The sequence below is a fragment of the Danio rerio genome, chromosome 7, assembly GCF_049306965.1.
Source record: "Danio rerio strain Tuebingen ecotype United States chromosome 7, GRCz12tu, whole genome shotgun sequence".
In the NCBI taxonomy this organism is placed as follows: domain Eukaryota; kingdom Metazoa; phylum Chordata; class Actinopteri; order Cypriniformes; family Danionidae; genus Danio; species Danio rerio.
The window spans coordinates 25262413-25284908 of NC_133182.1; the positions used below are offsets into that span (position 1 = coordinate 25262413).

General features: G+C 36.5%; 1 protein-coding gene and 1 long non-coding RNA gene across 6 annotated transcripts in view; one reads left to right on the plus strand and one right to left on the minus strand.

Annotated features, from left to right (window-relative positions):
- The window catches only part of exoc6b (exocyst complex component 6B), a 159894-nt gene extending 139838 nt beyond the window's left edge, over positions 1-20056 (plus strand). For all 5 annotated transcript variants that reach the window (NM_001076730.3, XM_073907141.1, XM_073907142.1 and 2 more), the window contains 2 exons: positions 10387-10499; positions 18305-20056. In NM_001076730.3, the coding sequence (NP_001070198.3) occupies positions 10387-10499; positions 18305-18431 (240 nt within the window). In that variant the 3' untranslated portion in view covers positions 18432-20056. The remainder of the gene's footprint in view (positions 1-10386; positions 10500-18304) is intronic.
- The window catches only part of LOC141375364 (uncharacterized), a 47553-nt gene that overhangs the window by 8515 nt on the left and 16542 nt on the right, over positions 1-22496 (minus strand). The gene's annotated exons all lie outside the window — the stretch shown is intronic.

A 22496-nucleotide genomic window follows, 5' to 3' on the forward strand; every position in this document is an offset into this window, starting at 1 on the left:
GTCGCGTCGTCCATATTTTTTACAGTCATTGATTTACACCCACACACACACTACGGCCAGTTTAGCTTATTCAATCCACCGCATGTCTTTCGACTGTGGAAGAAAGAGGAGGAAACCCACAGGAACACAGGGAGAACGTGCAAACTCCACACAGAAATGCAGCTGACCCAGCCAGGGCTTGAACCAGTGACTTTCCTGCTGTGAGGCAAAAGCACTACCCACTGCACCACCGTGACACCCCTGTAGATAGAGCTGTTCATACAATAGTTTTTTAATGAGTTATGGCTGGCAAAATACTTCGAGCTGGTCCTTCTGGTCTGCGGAGATCATTTGAAGCCCTGTTGAGACTTCTATCCAGTTTTAATCATATAGGACTGTGCTTCTCCTGATGTAATTATCTGAGCCACACATTAGCCCCACCAGCATCCCAGTTGAGTGGACCATTGTTCATTATAAAACTCAGATTTCCCTTAGCCTAGAAGGGTGAATTATGCTTGAATTAGAGCATCCTCATTCTCAAATTACCCTAGAGAAGAGATTCTTAAAGTAGGGCCAAAGTTGGCCTATTGTAATCTTTTTACCGACATGCCATCTGACAAACTTTTTTATTTTGGTTGTTTGTTTATTGCTGAGCTACAAAAAAAAGCAAAATGAATCTGATTTTTAAAATGGTAAATACTGTCACTTGACAGATTGAGAACTATGCAGAAAACATCGAGCAAATCAATTGTTTTTGTTTTTACTGTAAGAAGTAAAAACTGTAAAAAAAAAATATATGCAATATTAGTTTATATAAAGCAATGTTTTGTAGTTATTTTTAAATGTTATTAAATAAATTAGAAAATGACCCATGACAACTATTTACCTTCGGCCCACTAGCCTCAATCAAGTTTGGGCACCCCTGGTCTGAAGTCATCAGAACGTTACAGATCATTATTGTCACTGCTTGGTACACCTTATTTAAGCATGTATTTTTACTGCTTTTTTATTTTTTGACATGACAATATAGTAGTCAAGCCAATGTTTGTACCATTTAAAATAATAGTTCATTCAAAAATTGCAGTTCTGGGAGTTAGCCTTTTAATCAAACGGTTGCAGAATTAATTTCCAGCCTCAGCAGTAATTGAAGATGGGGGAGTTAATGAAACCACACTCTCTCCATCTTTGCCCTGTTGAGGCAGTTTTGAGCAAGCCACCTCACCCCTAATTGCTTTTCTGGTACTGAAAGCAGTAGCTGCCCACTGCTCCAGTTATTTGCTCACTTTGTGTGTACTTTTACTTCTCACTCAAATGTGTGTGTGCTCGTGTGCCATTACGTGTGTGTGTGTGAAGTTGGATGGGTTAAAAGCAGAGGATTAGTTTTGAGTATAGATATCACTTCACTTTGTGCAAAATACAAGACATAATATTTTAAATAACTTTGTTGTATGTTTGAAGTGAGTTTAAAATGCATTAAATGTCAATTTAAAACTTTTTTTTTATTTTTTTTTATTTCAGTGTGTTATTTTCTAGTAAACTATACATTCAAGAATGGGTTAAGATAATGTTAGGACTCTTACTTATATTTTAGTAACACGTAAAAAAAAATCTGTCAAGATTTCAATAGCATTAAATCACTGATGACCAATATTTTAGCAGCATTTTTTAATCTAGGTTGTTAATTTCAAATTTTAAAATGATAAAAATTAACCCAACAGTTGGGTTAGTTAATAATTAGTCAACCAGTCCATTTTGGAGTGTGCGTTTGATTTATTTATTCATTTATTTATTTATTTTTATTGTAGATTTTCTAATAGAAAACATACGTTTACAATGAGCATTTGTGTGTGTGCATGTGTGTGTGTGCACACTATTGGTTGGTCAATGTGAAATTATGTTTTCTTAAAGCATTTTGAATCTTTATCATTTTAGTTTTTTTTTTGGACAGTCAAAGAAAACACATTGAACATTGTTAATCTGTGCTGATTGACATGGGCATCCTTTCTCTGCTGTTAAGTGCATGTTTGTTTGACTGTGTTAGAGTGTCTTGCTGCTTTGCTTGACACTTTAGTGTAGATGGAGCCTAAGTCAAGATAACCTCTATGGATAACCCCTGACCTCTGTGTGCTACTGCTATGTGGACTGAAATATGGCTTGAGAAACGGGGAGCCACTTTTCCTTTTTTTCAGGACTGAGATAGCGCTTATCATTTTCCTCCCAGTGGACTTTGACTCATGTTGAATTATGCTTTAGGTGTTCCTCCTTTCCCTTTTTTTCTTTCCTCTTCTCTCTACATTCACATGATCCAGAACCATGGATAGCTGAGATAAGTGTTTTCTGATTCAGACCTCTTTGGTGATTATCTGCAGAGGTCAATGTTCAGACTGTTTTCTTGACCTTTCTTACTATCATTAACAGATTTCCCACCGAAACCTCTAGTAATGACCATAAGGAGTGATGGTATGATGATCAAAATGCATGGATGCCAATGAAGCACCTTAAATCATTTGAGTTCGAGATTTCTTTGTTTATTGTCTTGGTGGACAGAAAGACTGGTAATCTTTTCAGTCATTCATAAAGCTCTTTTTAATTAGCCATAGACCCAAAAGATCTGCTCTAGTCAGATCTTTGTGACCTTTACTGAAGAGCCAGATATTAGGATTTATCAAAAGAAAATCTTTATAATCTTTTTGAAAATGGAAGAAAAAAAAATCTTATGAGTTGATAATTATTTCTATAGCACTTTTAAGATGTAGATTTTGTCAAAGCAGCTTAACATAGATTTTGAAACGGTGTCAGTCCAGTTTTCACAATTGAGGTTTAGTTTAGTTCAGTGTAATGTAAATATCACTGCTGAAAGCCAAAACAATGAAGAGAAAATCCAACGATGCAAAGCTAAACAAGTCCTAAACCAAGCAAGCTAGTGGTGACAGTGGCGAGGAACAAACTTCACCAGTTGACGAAAGTGAAGGGTAGAAAAACCTAGGGATAAACCAGACTCAGCTGGGCATGACGTGAGGTAGAGTAAGTCACATAGATTTAACAAACACAAAAAGCATAATATTTTGATTCAAATTAGCATATTGCCGTTTAATTGGATAGATCTAGCAATAGTCTAGTTGTTCACACATAAAATAGTACTTTTACATTTCAGCATTGTTAAGAGACAACAGCTTAACACCGTTTTATATATATATAAAGCTCAATATGTAAAGCAAGACAAGTATTTTCCTAAAAGATTTACAATATGTAATCTTCCAGCCATATAGTGAAGCAACGCACTATACAAATGTTTATTTTTTTTTAAAAATATGTCACAGGTAATCTGTGGTAATCAGGATTTTTAAAATCTAGATTACTAATTGGCATCACAGACAGATTACACTCAAAAGCAATGTTTTTGAATTTTAACCCTTGTTTACTTTTCAGATTTACTACCCTTTCATTATGATGGTAGCTGTTTTTGCCCTATTGACTTTCATTATAACAATTTTTTTTATTTCCAATCCATGACAGCATATAATAATGCATTCTTGATTGTTAATGGTTTTCCCTGTTGGGAAGAGGTGAAATGTGTCATTTTTACTGTTGAACATCAGTTGACACCATTACTCTTTAGATTTCTGACTTTTATATGGAGTTCTATGGAGTATAACAGCAGATTAAATTGTGCGTACATTAATACGCTTACTTTTTTCAATTCATCTTTATTTCTATAGCGCTTTTACAATGTAGATTTGTTTCAAAGCAGCTTAACATAGAAGATTATAGTAAGTTGAAAGAGTGTCAGTCCAGTTTTCAGAGTTTAAGTTCAGTTTTGTTCATTGTGGTTTAATTTTCACTGCTGAAAGTCCAAACACCGAAGAGCAAATCCATTGATGCGCAGCTCCACAAGTCCAGAATCCTGCAAGCCAGTGGCGACAGCAGCGAAGAACAAACTTCATCAGTTGACAGAAGTGAAGGAAAAAAAACTCAAAAGAAACCAGGCTCAGTTGGGCACAACTATTTCTCCTCTGGACAAACGTCTTGTGCAGAGCTGCAGTCTAGGCGCTGGAGGCAGGAGAATGCTGGACGTCCATCATGGAGAAGTTGCAGGTGTGGTTAGGTCACCGGCTGGTTTACAGGCTGGCCCTTCAGGGTCAATGCCAAGACTCGTCTGTCACTGGGGTCTTATAGGAATCAGTCTCATGCTTTCCACTCCTCCATGACCACCACAGGAGCTGCTCAGGATACGGCCTGGTCCAGGATTATGGAAACCTCAGGAATAATAAAAACAGACTAACAAAAGCACAGATGCCCTTCAAATTTTAATGTCTTTTGGGAAGTATTCCCGGCTCCGGTTGGCCTAAATTATGCAGACTAACAATCCTTAGCTTACTATGTTTACTATGTTCTATGTATTTTCTTAAACATAGAGAAAGTTGTGGCCAAATAAGGACTCAAAATAATCTCCCGGAGTGGATAAAAACATCCCCAATAGTTCACAAGGGTTAAAGATGTTACATGATGCAATGTGGTGCTTTTTGACCTGAGACACTTCTTGACATTTAACCAAAAATTACTTAAGCTGGAAGTATCTGTGCATTCAGACGACAGTTATTTTATTTATTTATTTTACTACTTTAGAGAAAGCACTGAGAAACTGAAGATGATCTGGATTTCTCATTCTCACTGCAGAGGTTTACGACTTGCTTGTTGTTCACATTTATGACCTTGCACTTGTGATTTGACCCACAGCAAATGGAGCTTTACTTGCACACCATCATGTTGTGACTCATCTCATTTTTAGTAGACATTTAAAAGACATATTTAAGACATACCCTCAAGTTAACTGAGTGGCTTTTAAATATAGGACAGAGCAGATTTATAAGAGAGACTTTAGCCTCTTATTGTAGTAGTTTTAGCGAGGCGGGGGTGTTGTTATTTCTTTCTTTATTAGGCTGATCTCTCTTTTCTGCGCTGGTTATTATCACTGTTATCATTATTCAGTCTCAAGCTCAACTGACTTTGGCCTGCGTGAGCCTTTGAGGCTGACAGCCCAGTTCCAGAATGCACTAAACAATGCTGAGAGCCAGAGGGCAGCCAGAGGTGAGAGGAGAACTAACAAGAGGAGGAGTGTAGGTAGAAGACATGGATGAAGTGATAGTGACCACGATGGCACAGAGAGAAGAAAACACGGTGGCATCCACAACTAGGGAGCACACAAATAACCGACTGAGAGGTTAAGAACATTATACTCTTGTATTGTATTCTTTTATGTAGCAGCTCATTCACATCAACCTCATTAAGTCGTAATCAATAATTGTACTTTTGGTAGATCGCAAACTGTTTATAGGTGGCTACTAGGTTACTAGGGCATAGGTGATCATTACATAAGCTCCCCGCCAGAGCATTTTTAGATTTATTGCAGCAGTAAAGTGGCAAATCAAACCTTGTTTTTCTAGAACGCTGCCAGAAAGAGCAAAAAAGTCTAAGGGGAGAAAAGAATAATACAACACACACAATTCCCAACACCCCCAGGCTATTAACGAGAATAGCTATTCCTGCCGCGTTCCAAACAAACAAGTACGGCGGTCAGAATAACTATTATAAGCCCTTATACAAACGGCCCAGAGCGCAGAGAGAGGATAGTGTGAACGTTGGGGTGACACTGAGGCTGCGGGGAAATGAGAGCAACACATCAATGTGCAACGTCATGTTTTCTTTTTTTCCTCCCTCTATCATTCTTTCTTTTAGAAGAATGAGAGGAAGTGATAATCCAGCGCCCGCCCGCCCACATGCCCCTGCTCCTCTCTAGCTTGGCCCTCTGTTTGTTCAGAGAGGGGCCGATAACACTGTCGGGGGTCATGCTGAGGTCAAAGAGAGAGACCGAGTGGAAGTTCATGGGGAGGTGAAGGCGGGGCAGAGAGACAGAGCGGAAAGGTGAAACCTGGGTCATGGACGAGTTTGACACACTAGCTAGCGCAATGTGGAATGCAAGTGCATTCGGATTACAAATGACAGCAGGAAAACCTGGCCTCTTCTCGCTCCGTCTTCCCCCTCAACCTCCCTCTCTCGGTGACTCTGTATAGAACATGCCAGCGGGAAGAAGAGAGAAGAAAGGCGAAAACAAGATATGAATGCAAATCCAAAAATCACTTATCTTTTGCAGGTGCTTATCTACCATCTGTGTGTATGTGTGCGCAAATAGTCAGGAGATGTGTTGTTTGTAGCAGAGCAGGTGTCTGCATTCTTTGTTAAAAGTTTGATTTAAGCTGGAATAAAGCATTATTTGGTCATGTAAATCAGGGGTTCCCCAACTTTTTAGCCCAAGACCCCCAAAATAACAATGCCAGTGATTCAAGACCCCCAAAATTCTCTGAGATTGTTTGTATGTATATATATACACTCGGAGACCATCCTCCATGTACAGTTGTGGCTTGTATTTAGTTTTAATGCCGTAAATGTGTCAAAGTTTAACCTGGTGCCATAAAATCAATGCGGTACATCTGACTAGTTCCGTGTCTTTAATATAACGTAATCACCCGAGGGGTCGCAAAAAAATCCAAAGGTTGATGGATTTTTTATTTTCATGTTGTTTTTTTAATGTTTATTATTAACACGTTAAAAAGAGAAATGTGCGCACATCTAAAAATACCTCGAAGACAGGTGCTTGATCAAAAATAAACACTGTTGCAAAAGATCAAAAGAAAGTCAGCACACTGCCACTTTAGCTCTCAAAATATTAAAGATTTTTGAGAGCTAAAGTGACAGTGTGCCGATTTTATTTTGATCTTTTGCTATATTATTAACATGTTAACAATGTTATTATTAAATACTAGGGATGCAACAATACAGTTACAGTAGCCCACGGTTCAATACATACTTTTCTTTTTTAACACTGTTTTCGGTTCGGTTCGTTTTTTTATTATAATTTTTATAGGCAATAGGAACAGTAAAAGGTTAAGGTTAAAAAAATAAAAACGATTTATTGCAATACTCTTTTTGTATTACTTAAAAGCCAAGAAAAGCACACTAGTTCCTAGTGTATTGCATTAAAAAATTACTGAAAACACTGAAATCCCACAGCTGCGGGTAGCCCATGTACAAACTGGGGAACACATAAAATCCTACATTTTGAAAATAAACATACATGTGAAGTTAATAAAGATTGGCCATTTCAAATAAACATATTTGTACTTAAGTAAACATAAATAAACCATCTTAATTATCTCGGTGCTGAAAAAATGCGAGACTGTAGTCTGTAACGCGGATCAAGTGAATTTTTAAGATGACAAAAGCTAATCCAATCACCGAAAATGGCTGCAAATCTTTAGCAATAAACACCCGCACTGCCTTTGTTATTTTTATGTGTCACTCGGAACCAGTTAGGAAAGATTCAGTAAGGGATTGTTGCAATTTGGAGGACTTTATTACCTTCTCTGCTATCCTGCCTTCAGACAGTGATATTGCTGGGTGATGGCGCTGCAGATGTGCAGTCATGGTTATACATGTAAAACAATGCTTACCCACAGTTATTTTTTGTTCACTGTTTTTTCTTTTATTGGCATTGTACTTAATGGCAAAACCGAAATGTCCTCACACCGCAGATTTGAAAGACGCCATCGCTTTTTTTGTACTGTTGCCTCACTACGGCGGTGCATAATTTTACTGTTGCCTCACTTCACCGCCGCTCGCAATGTTAAAGTGTGGAATGATGGTCAAGCACCCCCTAACTTTAGAGCATAGTGATTGGATATTTACTCGCGGGGAGGAGTTTCCTCATCTCAGCTCATGGACTTACAGGCACACACAGTCAAATCGAGGAAATGAAATGCACAAAAATTATTTAAACGCAAAACTGAGAAAACCGCAATTCACAAGCGCGTACTGAGCATGGAGGTCGCACCGTACGGTTCAATATTATATTGAGAACCGTGACATCCCTATTAAATACTAGTTTCTTCTTCTGTAGATCATGGATAAAATATGGTAGTTCTAATAGTTTGATAAAACAAATTTTATTTTGGGAATGACTGATGTAAATCATATAATCCATTGTGCATCATCAGCGTTACAGTCATAATTGTATATTTATAATAGTATGTATTTATAATCCAATTAGGTAACACTTTTTTAATTTATATGTAAATTCTATATTTTAGAACAATATTTTATGCTATAATACTTTTAAAATATTTTATATTATAGTTACACACTATAAATCATTTAATAAGCATTAGCAAATAGTTAATTCATTGTCTGTTTAGCATTAACTACAGTAAAAGATGCTAGTAAGCGGTTTATAAACACCGCTACAAATGCTGTATTCTTTACATAAGTACATTTATAATGTTCTTTTTGTATATTCATACTTTTTACATATTAATTGTTTATTAGTAAATTTAGTATTGCATTATTTACAAACCATTTGTATTAAAGAGTAGTTGGTGGCTTTAAGAATTTCTACATTTTATTATTCAGGCATATAGTAATGGAATGTTAATTAATTCTTTATTAACTCAGCTTCATCCAGTTTTGTGATCTAATCTAAAGTGTGGACTGTTTATATATGTTTTGTAAAGCTTTTATAAATGACAATTAAAGGCTTCGTATCAAATAAACAATAAATGTTTGGAATCTTATCTAAAAAATAAATTTACTGTAAACTTTAAACATTGCTGAATAACTGGAGTGTCAAAATTCAATTTGAAATGAGTACAATTAATTAAAATAGGATAAAACAACAACATTAACTAATAAAGTTAAATTAATAAAGTCATTTATTTCCTTTTTTCCTGTTTAGAATATAACTGAGCTTTTAATTGTCGTTTGTCACTTTAGATTAGGTCACAAAACTGGATAAAGTTATTAACATTCAAAATAACTATTAGTATATGCCTGAATAATAAGATAGATTTGAATAGCTTAATAATCATTTACTTATTTATATTTTCGGATTTATCTTAAAATAGCACAAACTATTTTTAAATAATTAGTTTTTAAACAATGCAATACTTTACTAATGAAAAAATAATCATTAACAAAGTATGAATTTATAATTATTAAACATATTATAAATGTGCTAATGTCAAGAATGCAGCATTAGTTGCTGCTTACTAACATCTATAAATGGAGAGTTATTACTTAAAAGAAAATGAATTAACAATTTGCTAATGCTTAATAAATGAATCATAGTGTGTAGTTATTATGAAGTGTTACCCATAATTATAACAGTTTTGTATATATTGCGGTTATTGTGGAATTGACATAGACATTCCATAAAACAATTTTATTAACCATAGACACAAGAAGCCTGCTTTGCAACGAGGAAGTGCAACAATCATGAACAAAGACGCTTCCAATTGAAAACAACAAAAGGCCAGTTGTTGTTTATAGAGATTATTTTAGTGTATTGAAACAGTTGTACGTGGGCAACAGACCACTGTTTGTTTTGAAAAAGTTCTGTGTGAACTGTGCTTTATATATTGCTGCTGAGCTATATTTTGCTAGTGAAAGTGTAAATGTTTGCTCCACTTCTTAACAGACCTTTGTCCACATGTATACACTTCACTTGGCTTTAGCTTTGTGTACTATTTAATTCGTCCAGGATTTTGTCAAGTCTAGTTGTTCTTGAGATAATAAAAAGAGCAAAACACAAGAATTGAACTAAATAATGCCATAGTGTTTAAGAAAGATGGTTACAAAATCTGTCATTTTAGGCCGCAAATATGAAAGAATATCCCTGAGGGACTGATTTGTGGTGGAAAAACAAAGGGAAATGTGGTATATATTTAGTCCTACAAAAATCCAGTGTATAATGGTAAAGACACAGGCTAAATCATATTACAGAACATTTTCTTCCATCATGAGTGCATATATATTTTCCCTTGCGCTGTTGAATACAGAACTTGTTTTATAGTCGCTAACATTTTTTTTTCTCTTGGCAAGTTTGATGACATGTTTGATAGTGTTTGTTTGCATTCCCAGCACTGAATCTGCGTCTAAATGTGTGTGTTTGTTCGACTGGGTTTGTTTGGGAGGGAGGAATGTGCTCTGTTGTTTATTGAGCCAGTGCTGAGGGGTGCATTTTTGGCTAGGCTCCAGCAAGGTCAGTAGCTGGCCGGGTCAATCACGGGTCATTACCGGCCCATTATCGGGTCAGGTCCGGGTCAGAAAGAGCCGTGCATTCAGGGTGAAAGAGTGTAAATGGCTGTTCTCTCTTTAACCTCACTCCATTCTCCTCTAATCCCCTGCTTTGTCATGTTGCTTTCCCCTGTGTCTCCTCTATAATCTCATTTAAGAGGCCCTGCTCACTTACGTAACATTGGGAGAAGTGAACTGGCCTGATCTAACAAGGGCAAGCGATGGTGTTTAATGAACTTTAATGATCTTCCTTTGTTTTCTCTGCTGTCGTTCTGTTTTTAGTTACTGGATCTCTTCACTCAGTGGGACTGGTCCACATATCTGGCTGACTACGGCCGACCCACCTGCAAATACCTGCGAGTCAATCCTCACACAGCTCTGGCCCTCTTAGAGAAGTGAGTAATCTACTGACCCCTCACTCTTCTTTTCACTTAATAAAGCATATGCACTTCTTTTAAGACATCACAGATTTGTTTTTTTCCCTTCTCATCTGTCATCATGTTTATTCATGAACAGGATTTCTCGATCGTAAGTACTCTGCATTTTGGGTATGGTGTGAAGAGAGTGTCCTTACAGTACATCTATGATTTTCATGAAATATCTAGATGTCATTTTACCCCTACTGTATGTGAAAAATCATCTTGATGAACAGCCACAAAGCCAAAAAGAGCAGAACCTGCCATGTGCCCTGTTGTTGTTTACAAGACCATCTAAAAGCATGAGTGGTTTCACTTTATCTAGAGAGGTCTGTAGGCTGCGCTTGCCGCACATCCATTTTTAAAATAACAAACTCCTTGAGCTGTATATGTTTCGTATAGTTTAACATTTATACACAAGTAGATCTATTCATGTGTATAGAGCACCTGTTTGTAGATGATATGTTAACAACCCGTACAGTGATGTAAAGTAACATTTTACAAAATCCCAAACTACTGTAATTGAGTAGTTTTTCTCAGAAATTGTACTTTACCCAGCAGGTTTAAAAATGTGGACTTTTACTTTCTATTGAGTACATTTTTTTGGGCATTAACGGTACTTTTACTCAACTACTTTTCTTCAACCTGCAGTCAATACTTTATTTAGAAAAATTAGTCATGTGATTCCTGTCAAATCACACATTGAAAATAAGGTAAATTGCATCATTATGAACCACCTCAAGACGTGCGATTTGTAATTGCAGCAAACTGTTTGGAAGCATTAAAAATGTCCAAGAAGATGTCCAAAATCTCTACATGCAATGACCCAGAGACTGTTTAGATGCATGTCACTGATGAAAAGATGATAGATGTTTACTGTAGGATGACCGAAATGGCTTTAAACAAGCAGCAGGCATAAGAAGTCAACATGACGTCAGAATGACATTTTACCCCAACGTCGTGTTTGTAAATGAAAATCAGTTTGACATCAGAACCCAAGGTTAAGCTGACATCAATGTCCAACGTCTAATGAGCTTGATGTTGTGTGGATGTTACCACTACTACATCTATCAGACGTTGGATTTTGGTTGCCATACCTGACAAATACATGTCAGTATTTGACATTGGTTTAAGATGTTGGCCTGACGTTGGATTTTGGTCACTAAAATCAACGAAATATCAACATCATTTAAGGTCATTATTGGACATCAAAATATCGTTGTCGTTTGACGTTGACTAAACTTGAATTTTTGTCACCTGACGACCTAAATCTAACCTAATATTACGCCTTGTTGTGGGCCTGCTGGGCAATAACTAAATGCATTACAGAATGTTACATTTACACACATCCACAAATTACATGTAAATGCATCTGCACTTTTCTCTCCATAGACTTCCATTTACAGATTTATCATGCAACAAGTATCGCAGTTCGCTGCGGTGCAAAGTTCAAGCTTCAAGTTCAAGTGATCTGCGAAATCTCACCATGTGACAGCGTGAGACTAATCAATGATCCAAACATGACCTTTTTGTACAGAAGTTTAAAAAATAAGGACCAATCGCTTGCTTTTTAAAATGTCTAATCATCCTGTCCCTTTTCGCAGCGCCGCACAACAGAAATTTGCTCTTAAGTACTTTTGTACTCAAGTAGTTTTGAAATGTCTACTTTTTACTCCTACTTTGAGTAATATTTACAACAGATACTTTTACTCTACTTGCACTACATTTTTGGGGAAGTAATGGTACTTTTACTTAAGTATGATTTTTTCAGTTTTGTTTCCACCACTGGACCCGTAAAGCACGTACACGACGACCAACAAAAGTTGCATTTCCAAATAAAAGTGGAAAGAACTCCAATGCATAATTATTGTTTTACAATCAAGTGTAGGACATAAAAGAGTAAAGTTATTTGTGCATAGTCATCGTAACAACAAAACAGATTGTGCTTTGGTATAAAAAAAAAGAAAAAAAAAAGAACAAACATGAAATCATGAAATCTGCGTTGGCGGTTGCAAGTCACAAATTCACAAAGCCTTTTCACACATTTCCACAATGTTAAATTTTGGTGTTGGGATTTGTTAAATCACCTGTCAGTCAAACTCATGGCGAAGTCTCATTTATGCATATATTATTCCCACATTCACTGATTTGTAAAACAAATAAATATTTTGTTTAATGCAGTAGTAATGAAATTTGTCCATGTAAGGTGTGAAAGAAAGCATGAAACCAATAATTGATCAGATTAAGATATTTATACTTGTAGTATACAATGTACTTTACAGGAAAAAAACAACAACAACAACAACAACGTTTATCTGTCTACATGCACATTAAATAATTATCACAAATGTTTACCTGCATTGTTCCTTTAGATTTTGGGGTAAAATGAGACCTAGACATTTCTAATTTTATTTATTTATTTATTTATTTATTTAAATGCCCAGTCACATGATCATTTTATGTTGGAAAGGTTCATTTCGTCTTGTGATTTTATTTGATTATATATGACCTAGAGTTTGTTAATGTTAGCGTTTTGCATGTTGTTGATTGATAATGGTTATGGTTTGCTGAAAGTATGCATTCTTCAGCGTTGTGTATGTGTGTGTTTTCTTTCTTTTTCCCCCATTCCCAGCCCCGACTGTCCTCTTGTGTCAGTGATATAGAGCAGCAGTGGATTGGCATTACAAAACTCTCTCTCTCTCTCTCTCTCTCTCTCTCTCTTTCTCTCTCTCTCTCTCTCTTTCTCTCTCTCTCTCTCTCTCTCTCTCTCTCTCTCTCTCTCTCTCTCTCTCTCTCTCACGCACAAACCTGCCCAATCCCCATTTGAGCTGCACTTACCTCAGCCTTACCCTCTTGCCCCTCTGTCTCAGTGAAAGTGATCTGTATTATTTAGCTTGGCCAAGGTTAGCACGCCACTAAACACAAATGCAGTGTGTGTTTCTGTGTTCTTGGCTTCTTTAAGAGAAAAGCTTTCCTTTATTGGAGTTTACTTGAAAAGGCAATGCTTTTTAGTAGCTCGCAGAGAGGAAATGAAGATTAAATATAATAATATGAGTTTTAGCTTGTTTAAAAAAAAGCTCTTTCAGTAAAATCTTGATAATTTCTACGTGGAATAACCATCTAAACTCAAGTCAAGTCAGCAGTAATCTTTTACAGTTGCCCGTTCCATGTATTAGAGTCAGTTTACAATGCACCACTTCAGAAGTTGGATTGAAGCACATTCTCTATTCAGCTAAGCAAGTCAGAATACACTGTATGTACTTGCTGAAAGCACATATGGAAATTGTACTTGTCCTAAAACTGTCAAAAATAAATGTGTGACAGCTTTTATTGTATACCCAGAAGACAAATATCGTGACACTACCGCAACATGCATTCTCACAGATATGGACCTCCACATATAAATGCTTCTCTTCGGTAAGCAGATGTGCAACTAGCCTAAAAAACAAAGAGAGTTTGCTATCGCATTCTGCAGTCATCTTCCCAAGTTAAAAGCCTACATTTTTTTTATATCTGTCTCCTGTAGTGATATTTACTCTTGAAATGAGCTCATTATAAATAAAATCAGCACACTTTGTTGCTTTTGGAAACTTGTGATGTAGATTTTCCATAACCTGTATCAGAGTTCATTACTTGCCCTGCCGGTTAGCTACAACCCTGATTAAACCAGCTTATCTGAGATTTTCTAATAGTCCTAAAGACATTATTTAGTGTGCTCGGTTGGGTTTGATATTATTGTGTTTGACAGCTTAACTCGGCAGATAAGTAGATCTCATGGTCAAGCTTCGATTGAACTCTTGCATATAGCATAAGAATACAGGATCTGTTGTATACTCATTTAGGTCCAATTCTATTCAAGTGTCAGGAATTCAAGTGTCATGGAGTGACATGTGAAAGTATTTTGTGGGAATACTATACAGAAGTTATTATTATGGATTATAGATAGCAAAATGTAGCGTTTTTTATAGTTTTTTTTTTAAGCATGATGGTAAAACAAAAACGCCGTTATGAATGTATTAAAACGTATGCTTGTTTGTTGTAAAAAATTGTAATTATAACAAACAAGGGGGAAGGGGAAGGGCTAATAGAATTGGGATTGGACCTTAGCAGAGAGACATTAACAAAATTAACAAAAGTTAGTTGTAACAAACTGGATAACGGTCTAATCAGTATACAGTATATAGTGCTTTGAAGAGGCACTTTGTTATGATAAGACTGTAATTAGATAAGAAGCAAAGTTGTGAATTTGGTATGCTTAAAGTACAAGTATTGGCACTGACATTTATTTATTTATTCATTCATTCATTCATTCATTCATTTATTCATTTTTTTGTCGGCTTAGTCCCCTTATTAATATGAGGTCGCCACAGTGGAATGAACCGCCAACTTATCCAGCATGTTTTCACGCAGCGGATGTCCATCCAGCTTCAACCCATCTCTGGGAAACATTCACACACACACTCATACACTACGGACAATTTAGTCTACCCAATTCACCTCTACCGCATGTCTTTAAACTGTGGAGGAAACCGGAGCACCTGGAGGTAACCCACGCGAACGCAGGGAGAACATGCAAACTCCCCACAGAAACGCCAACTGAGTCGAGGCTCGAACCAGCAACCCAGCAACCTTCTTGCTTTGAGGCGACAGCACTACCTACTGTGCCACTGCGTCACCCTGGCACTGACATTTAATTTTTTTTAAAGACTCTTGTGAAAAGTTGACTTTTTTTTATTTAGAATGAAGACGTTACATAGACTGATAATTGTTTGTTTTGTTTTATTTTAAGGACTCTAAGTTCTCTTCAAAAACCTATTTGTGTTACACACAAACATTACACACAGGTTTGCTTACATCAAGAATAAACATGACTTGTGCCGAGCACAGTTTGTTTTCTTCAGTGAATTATCGGCAACCAAGAGCATCAAACCATCAAAATTCAAGAGACATTTAAAACCCCATAAAGACTAGTGTGTCAAGCTAATAATTTTAGTTCACAATAAACAATTTTCACTAAAGTCCAATGTAAAATCCTTGCTTAAAGCAAAACTGTGTCTCTGTCTGACTCCATTTCAAAACTCTTGTTTGGTGAACTCCAGAAGGAGGTCACAAATTTTCATGCTCAACATTGTAGGCATTGCGCACTATGAGGAGGTGTTTCTTATCACCACCATAGTCACAGGTGACTCTAAGATAAAGCTGTGATGCGTACCAGTATGGCAATACAGTCATGCGTATGTGTCATGGCTATCTTGCCTAATTACTTTTAATAAATAAGATTGACAGAGTTTGTTTATTAAGTTGAATTAGTGAGTGGTGATTAAAATGCTTCGCTAACAGACTCACTTTTTTATTTTTGTAAACAGAGTTACTGTATTCGAAAGGCCCTTATTCTAAACCTAGTAGTTTTTTATGGATTCTATGAAATCTGTGAATGTTATTAAAATGGTTTGTTGCAACAAAGTTTAGGTTCACCATTTTCTAGATTTTTCCCTACTATTAGTCATCCTAAAATCAGAATTAGCAACTCTTCTATTTTTGGCTATGATGCAAATTTCCAAGAGGCGTCAACCCAAAAATATTGTTTTTAAGTACTAAATTAGCACATCCTAATGACTTCTGAAGGATAATGTGAATAGACAGTTCAGCGGTTCACTCTCATTTACCCTCACTCATCTCATTAAATTTCATCAACTATTTTCCCTAATATACTGCCCTTACATTTTCAAGCTGAGGATGATAGACTATACACATCAAAAGAATGTTTTTTTTCAATGCCTGAATGATGATGCGTCACTTTGGTATTTTGTCAGCCTGGTGCTGAGAGCAGTGCCACGGTTTGGCTGGTTGTGAATGTGAGGAATGTGTATGCATTGGCTGGGTGATCCCCAGGCTACTGGGAATGAGAGTTTGGCACAGATGGCAGGAAAGTGAGCAGGCTCATTAGAACCTCTTTGCAGGATAGCTTCAAGGTTCCTGCACTAAAGCACCCTATGAGTGTGTGCCTTAACCACACAGTCTGTGCCCTTCCTTTAGTTCTTTAGTTGTGCAACACGCTTTAACTGGCATGGCATGATTTCTTATGTTACTTTCAGGTTGTATTAATTATAATAATTTAATAATTCCTTGCATTTATGTAGCGCTTTTTTTGGACACTTAAATAGCTTTACACGGCTTTTGAGGGGAATCTACTCGACCACTACCAGTGTGCAGCATCCACCTGGTTGATGCAATGGCAGCCATATTGTGCCAGACTGCACAGCTGATTGGTGGAGAGGAGACAAAGTGATGAAGCCAATTACGATATGGAGATAGTCAAGAGGCCAGTGGGCGAATTTGGCCAGGATGCTGGGGTTAAACCCCTACTCTTTTTGGAAGGACATCCTGGGATTTTTAATGACCTCAGAGATTCAGGACCTCAGTTTAAAGTCTCATTCAAAAGACGACGATCACTGAGCAGTAAAGAGTCCCCATCAATATACTGGGACGTTAGGACCCACACAGAGTACAGGCCTCGCCACTTACACCACTTTTTGCAAGAAACCTAGCTTTCTCATGTGGTCTCCCAACCAGGTACTGACTGGGCGCAGCCCTGCTTGGCTTCAGGTGGTGACCATGTGAGAGTTGCAGAGAGCTAGCTGTCAACTAAATTATGCATTTTGTTGGATTGGGCTGTAGTGAACCCATGCTACTTTTTTGTTCTCTATTTGTTCTAGTCAAAGTTCAGAGTTTTTATGCATACTCTATGAAACAACTGTTCAAACAATATATTTTTAAATGAATTGCTTTTGGTTGCTTTTGGTTGATCTCTGATTATCGACAGGTTATTGTCCTGCAGTTGTGTCAGTAACGCATCTTCAGAAAAGAGATGTAGTTACAAGAGAAATGTATTTTAGTTAAATGTTCTGAAACAAATTGGATATCAGCACAGGCTGCTTACATGTACAGCCCGATTTTAATTAATTGATTTTTTTTTTTTTTTAGATTTAAAAAATTACTTATTTTACTAATTATTCGTCTACAGGGTAACAACACATTATTTGGGGGGGGGGGGGGGGGGTGTTGATAGAAAGAAAAATAAACATAAACCATTTGATTAATGAGTGCTTTTGTGGGTGAATTAAAGGTCCTATGAAATTAAAATAAAATGTTGTAAGATGTAAGTTTTAGTCTGTTAGTTTTAAGGACATCTATATGTTGGTGTGCTCCAAAACTGTGACAAAAATCACATTTAGAACATTTAAAACCGATATAAACATGTAAATCTTGCAGTTTGTCATTTCTGTCTAAATAAATCAACAATTTTTTCCACCTATCCTCAAACTTCAGTTTCTCATCAAATCCTGACCAATCAAATACTCTCTAGTATCTGACATGCCCCGCCCCCTTCAAGACCCTTCACATTTGCTTTTCATTTGATGCACAAGATCTCAATCACTCTCACTGGCAGAGCTGTGAGAAAAAACAATGCCATTGGCTGATTTGGTAAAAGGGGACGAGCTACTCTGTCCCACCTTCTCTTCATTTTTTCAGCTGGCATTATGACAACATCGAGTAAAAAAATGCACATTTCAAAGATCTTCAAGGGTCCTTTAAAGATTCATACAACTATCGTTTAAACAAATACAAAGACATTTTATCATAAATAAACTTTAGAGAAAGCACAGCCATTGGGCAAGAATCTTTCTAGAGTCCATCCAGTTTTTTTTTAACCATATTTGACCATTGAGTTGTATCTGTCTGTTTTTATTATCTAATGTTCTCATATGCTTCATTGTGTGCAGGATGAAGGACACCAGCCGCAAGAACAACATGTTTGCCCAGTTCCGTAAAAACGAACGGGACAAGCAGAAGCTCATAGACACCGTTGTCAAACAGCTGAGAAATCTCATTGCCTCCAACCAAGCCTGAGAAAGCCAATGCTTCAGCGAATGACCCCACGTCACGATGAGCGTGTGGACTGCTCTGGCACATCTCTAGTAGCTGGACGTATTATTCTTTTCACACAGACATTTGCACTAACATGCGCATATAGATGCACCTCTATGAAAGGTGCGTCTGCTAAACCATCCCGTGCCTGTGTGATGCGGTGTCCATGTCTTCCTGCGGGACTGTCTCAACACATTAAGGACACCAAATCACATTTTGCTCTTTGGTTGTGTTTTATTATTTGTGTATTAAGCGTCTTACAACAGAACCGTTTTTCCATCACACTAATTTGCTGTCATACGTTGAACTGCCTTTATATGTAGTTCTTAAGTATTATTTATCCCCTTTTTTCAATTTTCAGCTACAGTTACACTATAATGTGAATATTAAATTGCAGAAAATTGGAACACTAACTAGGCTTGAATATTGCTGTTGTGATGTCTTACAGATCAAATTTAAAAGGATCGTTCAACCACATATGAAAGTTCTGTCATGATTTATTCATCGTTTCTTTCCTCTGTGGAACACAAATGTGTTTTGAGAAATGCGTCTAAGTGCTTCTAAGCATTTCATTTTGTGTTCTTCAGAAGAAGGTTGAACAAGAATAAATATCTTCAATATCTTTGAGAATAGGAAATAATATTGTCATTTGAGGGGTCAAGGGTTCATCTGAGTGCTAATCATAATGAGGGACGTTTGATGGAGTTCTTAATACAAGGAGTCCAGTTACTGCCCTTGTTAAATCTTTCATTTGTAGTAATTGTATACTAGACATTCAGTACTTCAGCTTTTGTCTGTTACAGCCAAGATGTAGATTATACTGTAGCTTAATACCTTTTGACCTAAGAAGATTAGTTCGCAGTCAAAAACATGTTTTTGATTGTACTTCCAATATGCAGTATATGGACGCACTGTATGTCTCTTGTAGTCAGATATATCACCCAGCATTCATTGCAAGAACTGAGTGAAGATGTGTAAAGTGGAGGAACTTGATGAAATGATGCAGGGTAATAGCACAATTATACAGTCACATTGTACATTAAAACTAATATAAAATGCTTTTAGTATTTAAACCATGTTGTCTTCCCTTAACGGTAATATTTCTACTGATAGGATTGCGGGTGCAATATTACATGCCATTTTTCCTTTTCAAATTCAAAGAGTTTTAGGTAGCAAAGATTGTTTGTTTGTTTGTTTGTTTAAAGGGAGTTTTTTTCTTTTCATTTTACTTTGTGTATTGAAGCCTGTCGCTTACAATGGATGCAAACTATAAAGGGAATTCTTCATGTTTAGAGACGGAACAAGCACAGTGTCAAATTATTTCAGGCTGTTTTCTTGGTTCAGCTCTTCCTGTTTGTGCCTTGACTTTTTTTCCATGCCAATAACTGATTTCCGCACAGCACCTGGATGTATAAGCAAGGTATGGACGTGTGTTGGTGTGTGTGAGTGTGCATGAGGACATTCAGCCTTAGCGGACCACTCTGGTTGTAGAGAGCAGAACTGACTCCAGAGAAATGCACTGTACAGATTGTTATTTTAAACCACTTATGAATATTACAATACTAATAAATTTAGCACATGCCAGCAAATGCGTTATACATCAAAAACGTGTGCTGTACTTTTATTTTGCATCCCATTTTTAATGTGGCACAAAGAAATGGATTGAGAACGGGGCCAAAACATGAAAATACACAAATGCCTTGTTTTTATTTGACATGTTTTGTTAGTTTTGTAATTGGTTTGATTCATTTTTTGGAACACATTACAATAAGGTTTAATTCTTTATCACTGGTCATCTTCTCAAGGTGAGCTGAAAGATTTTGACCTACAGTACTTCATATGCTATTGATGCTAACTGATACTGATGCACTTACCCTTCAAGACCACGGAAGATTTTTTGGCACCAAGACATCTACAGATAATTTAAGTCAGGTAGGTTGCATCAATCCTGTGTGATATAATTATAAACCCACAGATGCCTAATTAGATTCATCTTTGTCAAAGCATTTCTGATCTGTAAGTGCATGTGTGGCAGTTCATTATCCTGCAGAAAGAGGCCTTATCCACCAGGGAATGTCACTGTCATGAAGGGCTATACTTTGTCTCCAACAGTGGTTTGTCCACATGAATGGCTGGTGCCAGGATTATCTGGCAAAACATTGTCCATAGAGTCATGCTTCCTCCAACTGCTTGTCATCAGCCACAGTGCATCACTTCCTCAGGTAAACAGCACACAGCCATCCAGATGATGTCAAATTAAACTGGATTTATTGGACCAGATAACCTTCTTCCACTGTGCTTATATCCAGTTCTGATGCTTGTGTTCTTGTAGGCAATTTTGAAGGATTGCAGTTGTCTTAGAAATTCTGCTGAACAGGATCAAACCTAACATGTGACCTAACATCAAGTAATGTTATTGAAGATTTAAAAAAAAAAAAAAAAAAAAAAAAAATATATATATATATATATATATATATATATATATATATATATATATATATATATATATATATATATATATATATATATATAATATATGTATATATTTCTCAGTGGTAAGTCATTTTAGTTAACACATTAATTAATGGTAACAAATGAGACCTTAAACATGCAGTCAAAGACAGGATTATTTGCCCTCCAGTGAAATTTGTATTATTTTTCAAATATTTCTAAAGTTCTGTCTAATTGAGATTTTTTTTTACACATTTTAAACAAGAGTTTTAATAACTTATTTCTAATAGCTCATTTCTTTTGTCTTTGCCATGTGCATAAATTTTGTAAGGTACTAGTACTAAGCTTAAAGACTAACCTAAGTTAATTAGGTAATTAACATGTTAAAGGCTGATTTATAGTTCAGCGTTGAGTGATCGGTGTGACCCACGGCTCCTGCCTTGCACGTAGTTGTGCCTTTATACTTCTGCGTGATGTTTGTGTTGCTCTGCAATAACACTTTCAAAACGCTAGCTGGCGTTAGGTTTTTATGTTCCTCTGTGTTGAGTTTCTTCACGGGTGTTGTTTATTTCTGAATGCTACAAGTATCTAACACGCACTTATTCTGAGGCAGGAACCGGAGGACGTGCAACAACTTTAATCTTGAGGTGAACACAAAACAAAGCTTCCATCTGGAGCTCGTTCACGGGACTCAACACTTAAATAATAGCTCTATTGGGCTCGTGGCTCTGAGCACCGCCCACACTTGTCACCGCTACCAAACCTACCTGGGCTTTGCGACCGTGCAAAGACTGCTCCGGACCATGTGCGCTTGACGCAGAAGTATAAATAAGCCATAACAGTGGTTTGTTCAGAAAATAAACGAGAAAAAAAATCTTAAGGGGGCTAATAGTAGATTTTAAATTTGTATTTTTTTTTTCAGGCAAATTAAAATCATAATAATTTCTTATATATAGGAAAATTTAGTAGGTAATACTGTGAAAACTCTCCTTGCTCAGTTAAGCATCAGGAAATAGTAAAATCATCAGGAAATATTTGAAAAATTATTCAAATTTCACTGGAGGGCTAATGATTTTGCCTTTACATGTATATTGCACTCAAAAAAAGTTTTTGCTTGATGCTTGTTCAAACTACTTACTTAAAATGAGTCAACACAATTCCTGATTTCTCTAAGAGCAATATGACTGTTTTAAGTTCAGTTCATTTACATTTGTTAAACCAATTAAGTTAACATATTCATTTGTGGTGACACAACATGAAGGAATCATTGAACCCAGCATTTTTTCACTGTGGTTTCTGTTTTAGGATTTTTTGTTCATTAAAAAGTACAGCCTAAATTTTCAAAAGCTGCACTTTTCTCCCCAAAGGCGCCATATTGATATTTTTAAGATATGGATTAGTTCTTAAAAGTACAAGTGTGTTCCTCTTGTAAAGGTACCACCCCAGTCTACCTTTATTTTTGTGAGTGTAGTATATACACATGAAGTAGGAATGTAAAATAAAGATGTGGAAAAGTAACTGAAAAATAAAATATGCTGAGGTTCTTCTATTTTTTGTTTAACTTCAAATTCACTCACTGTAAATCAGGGGTGTCCA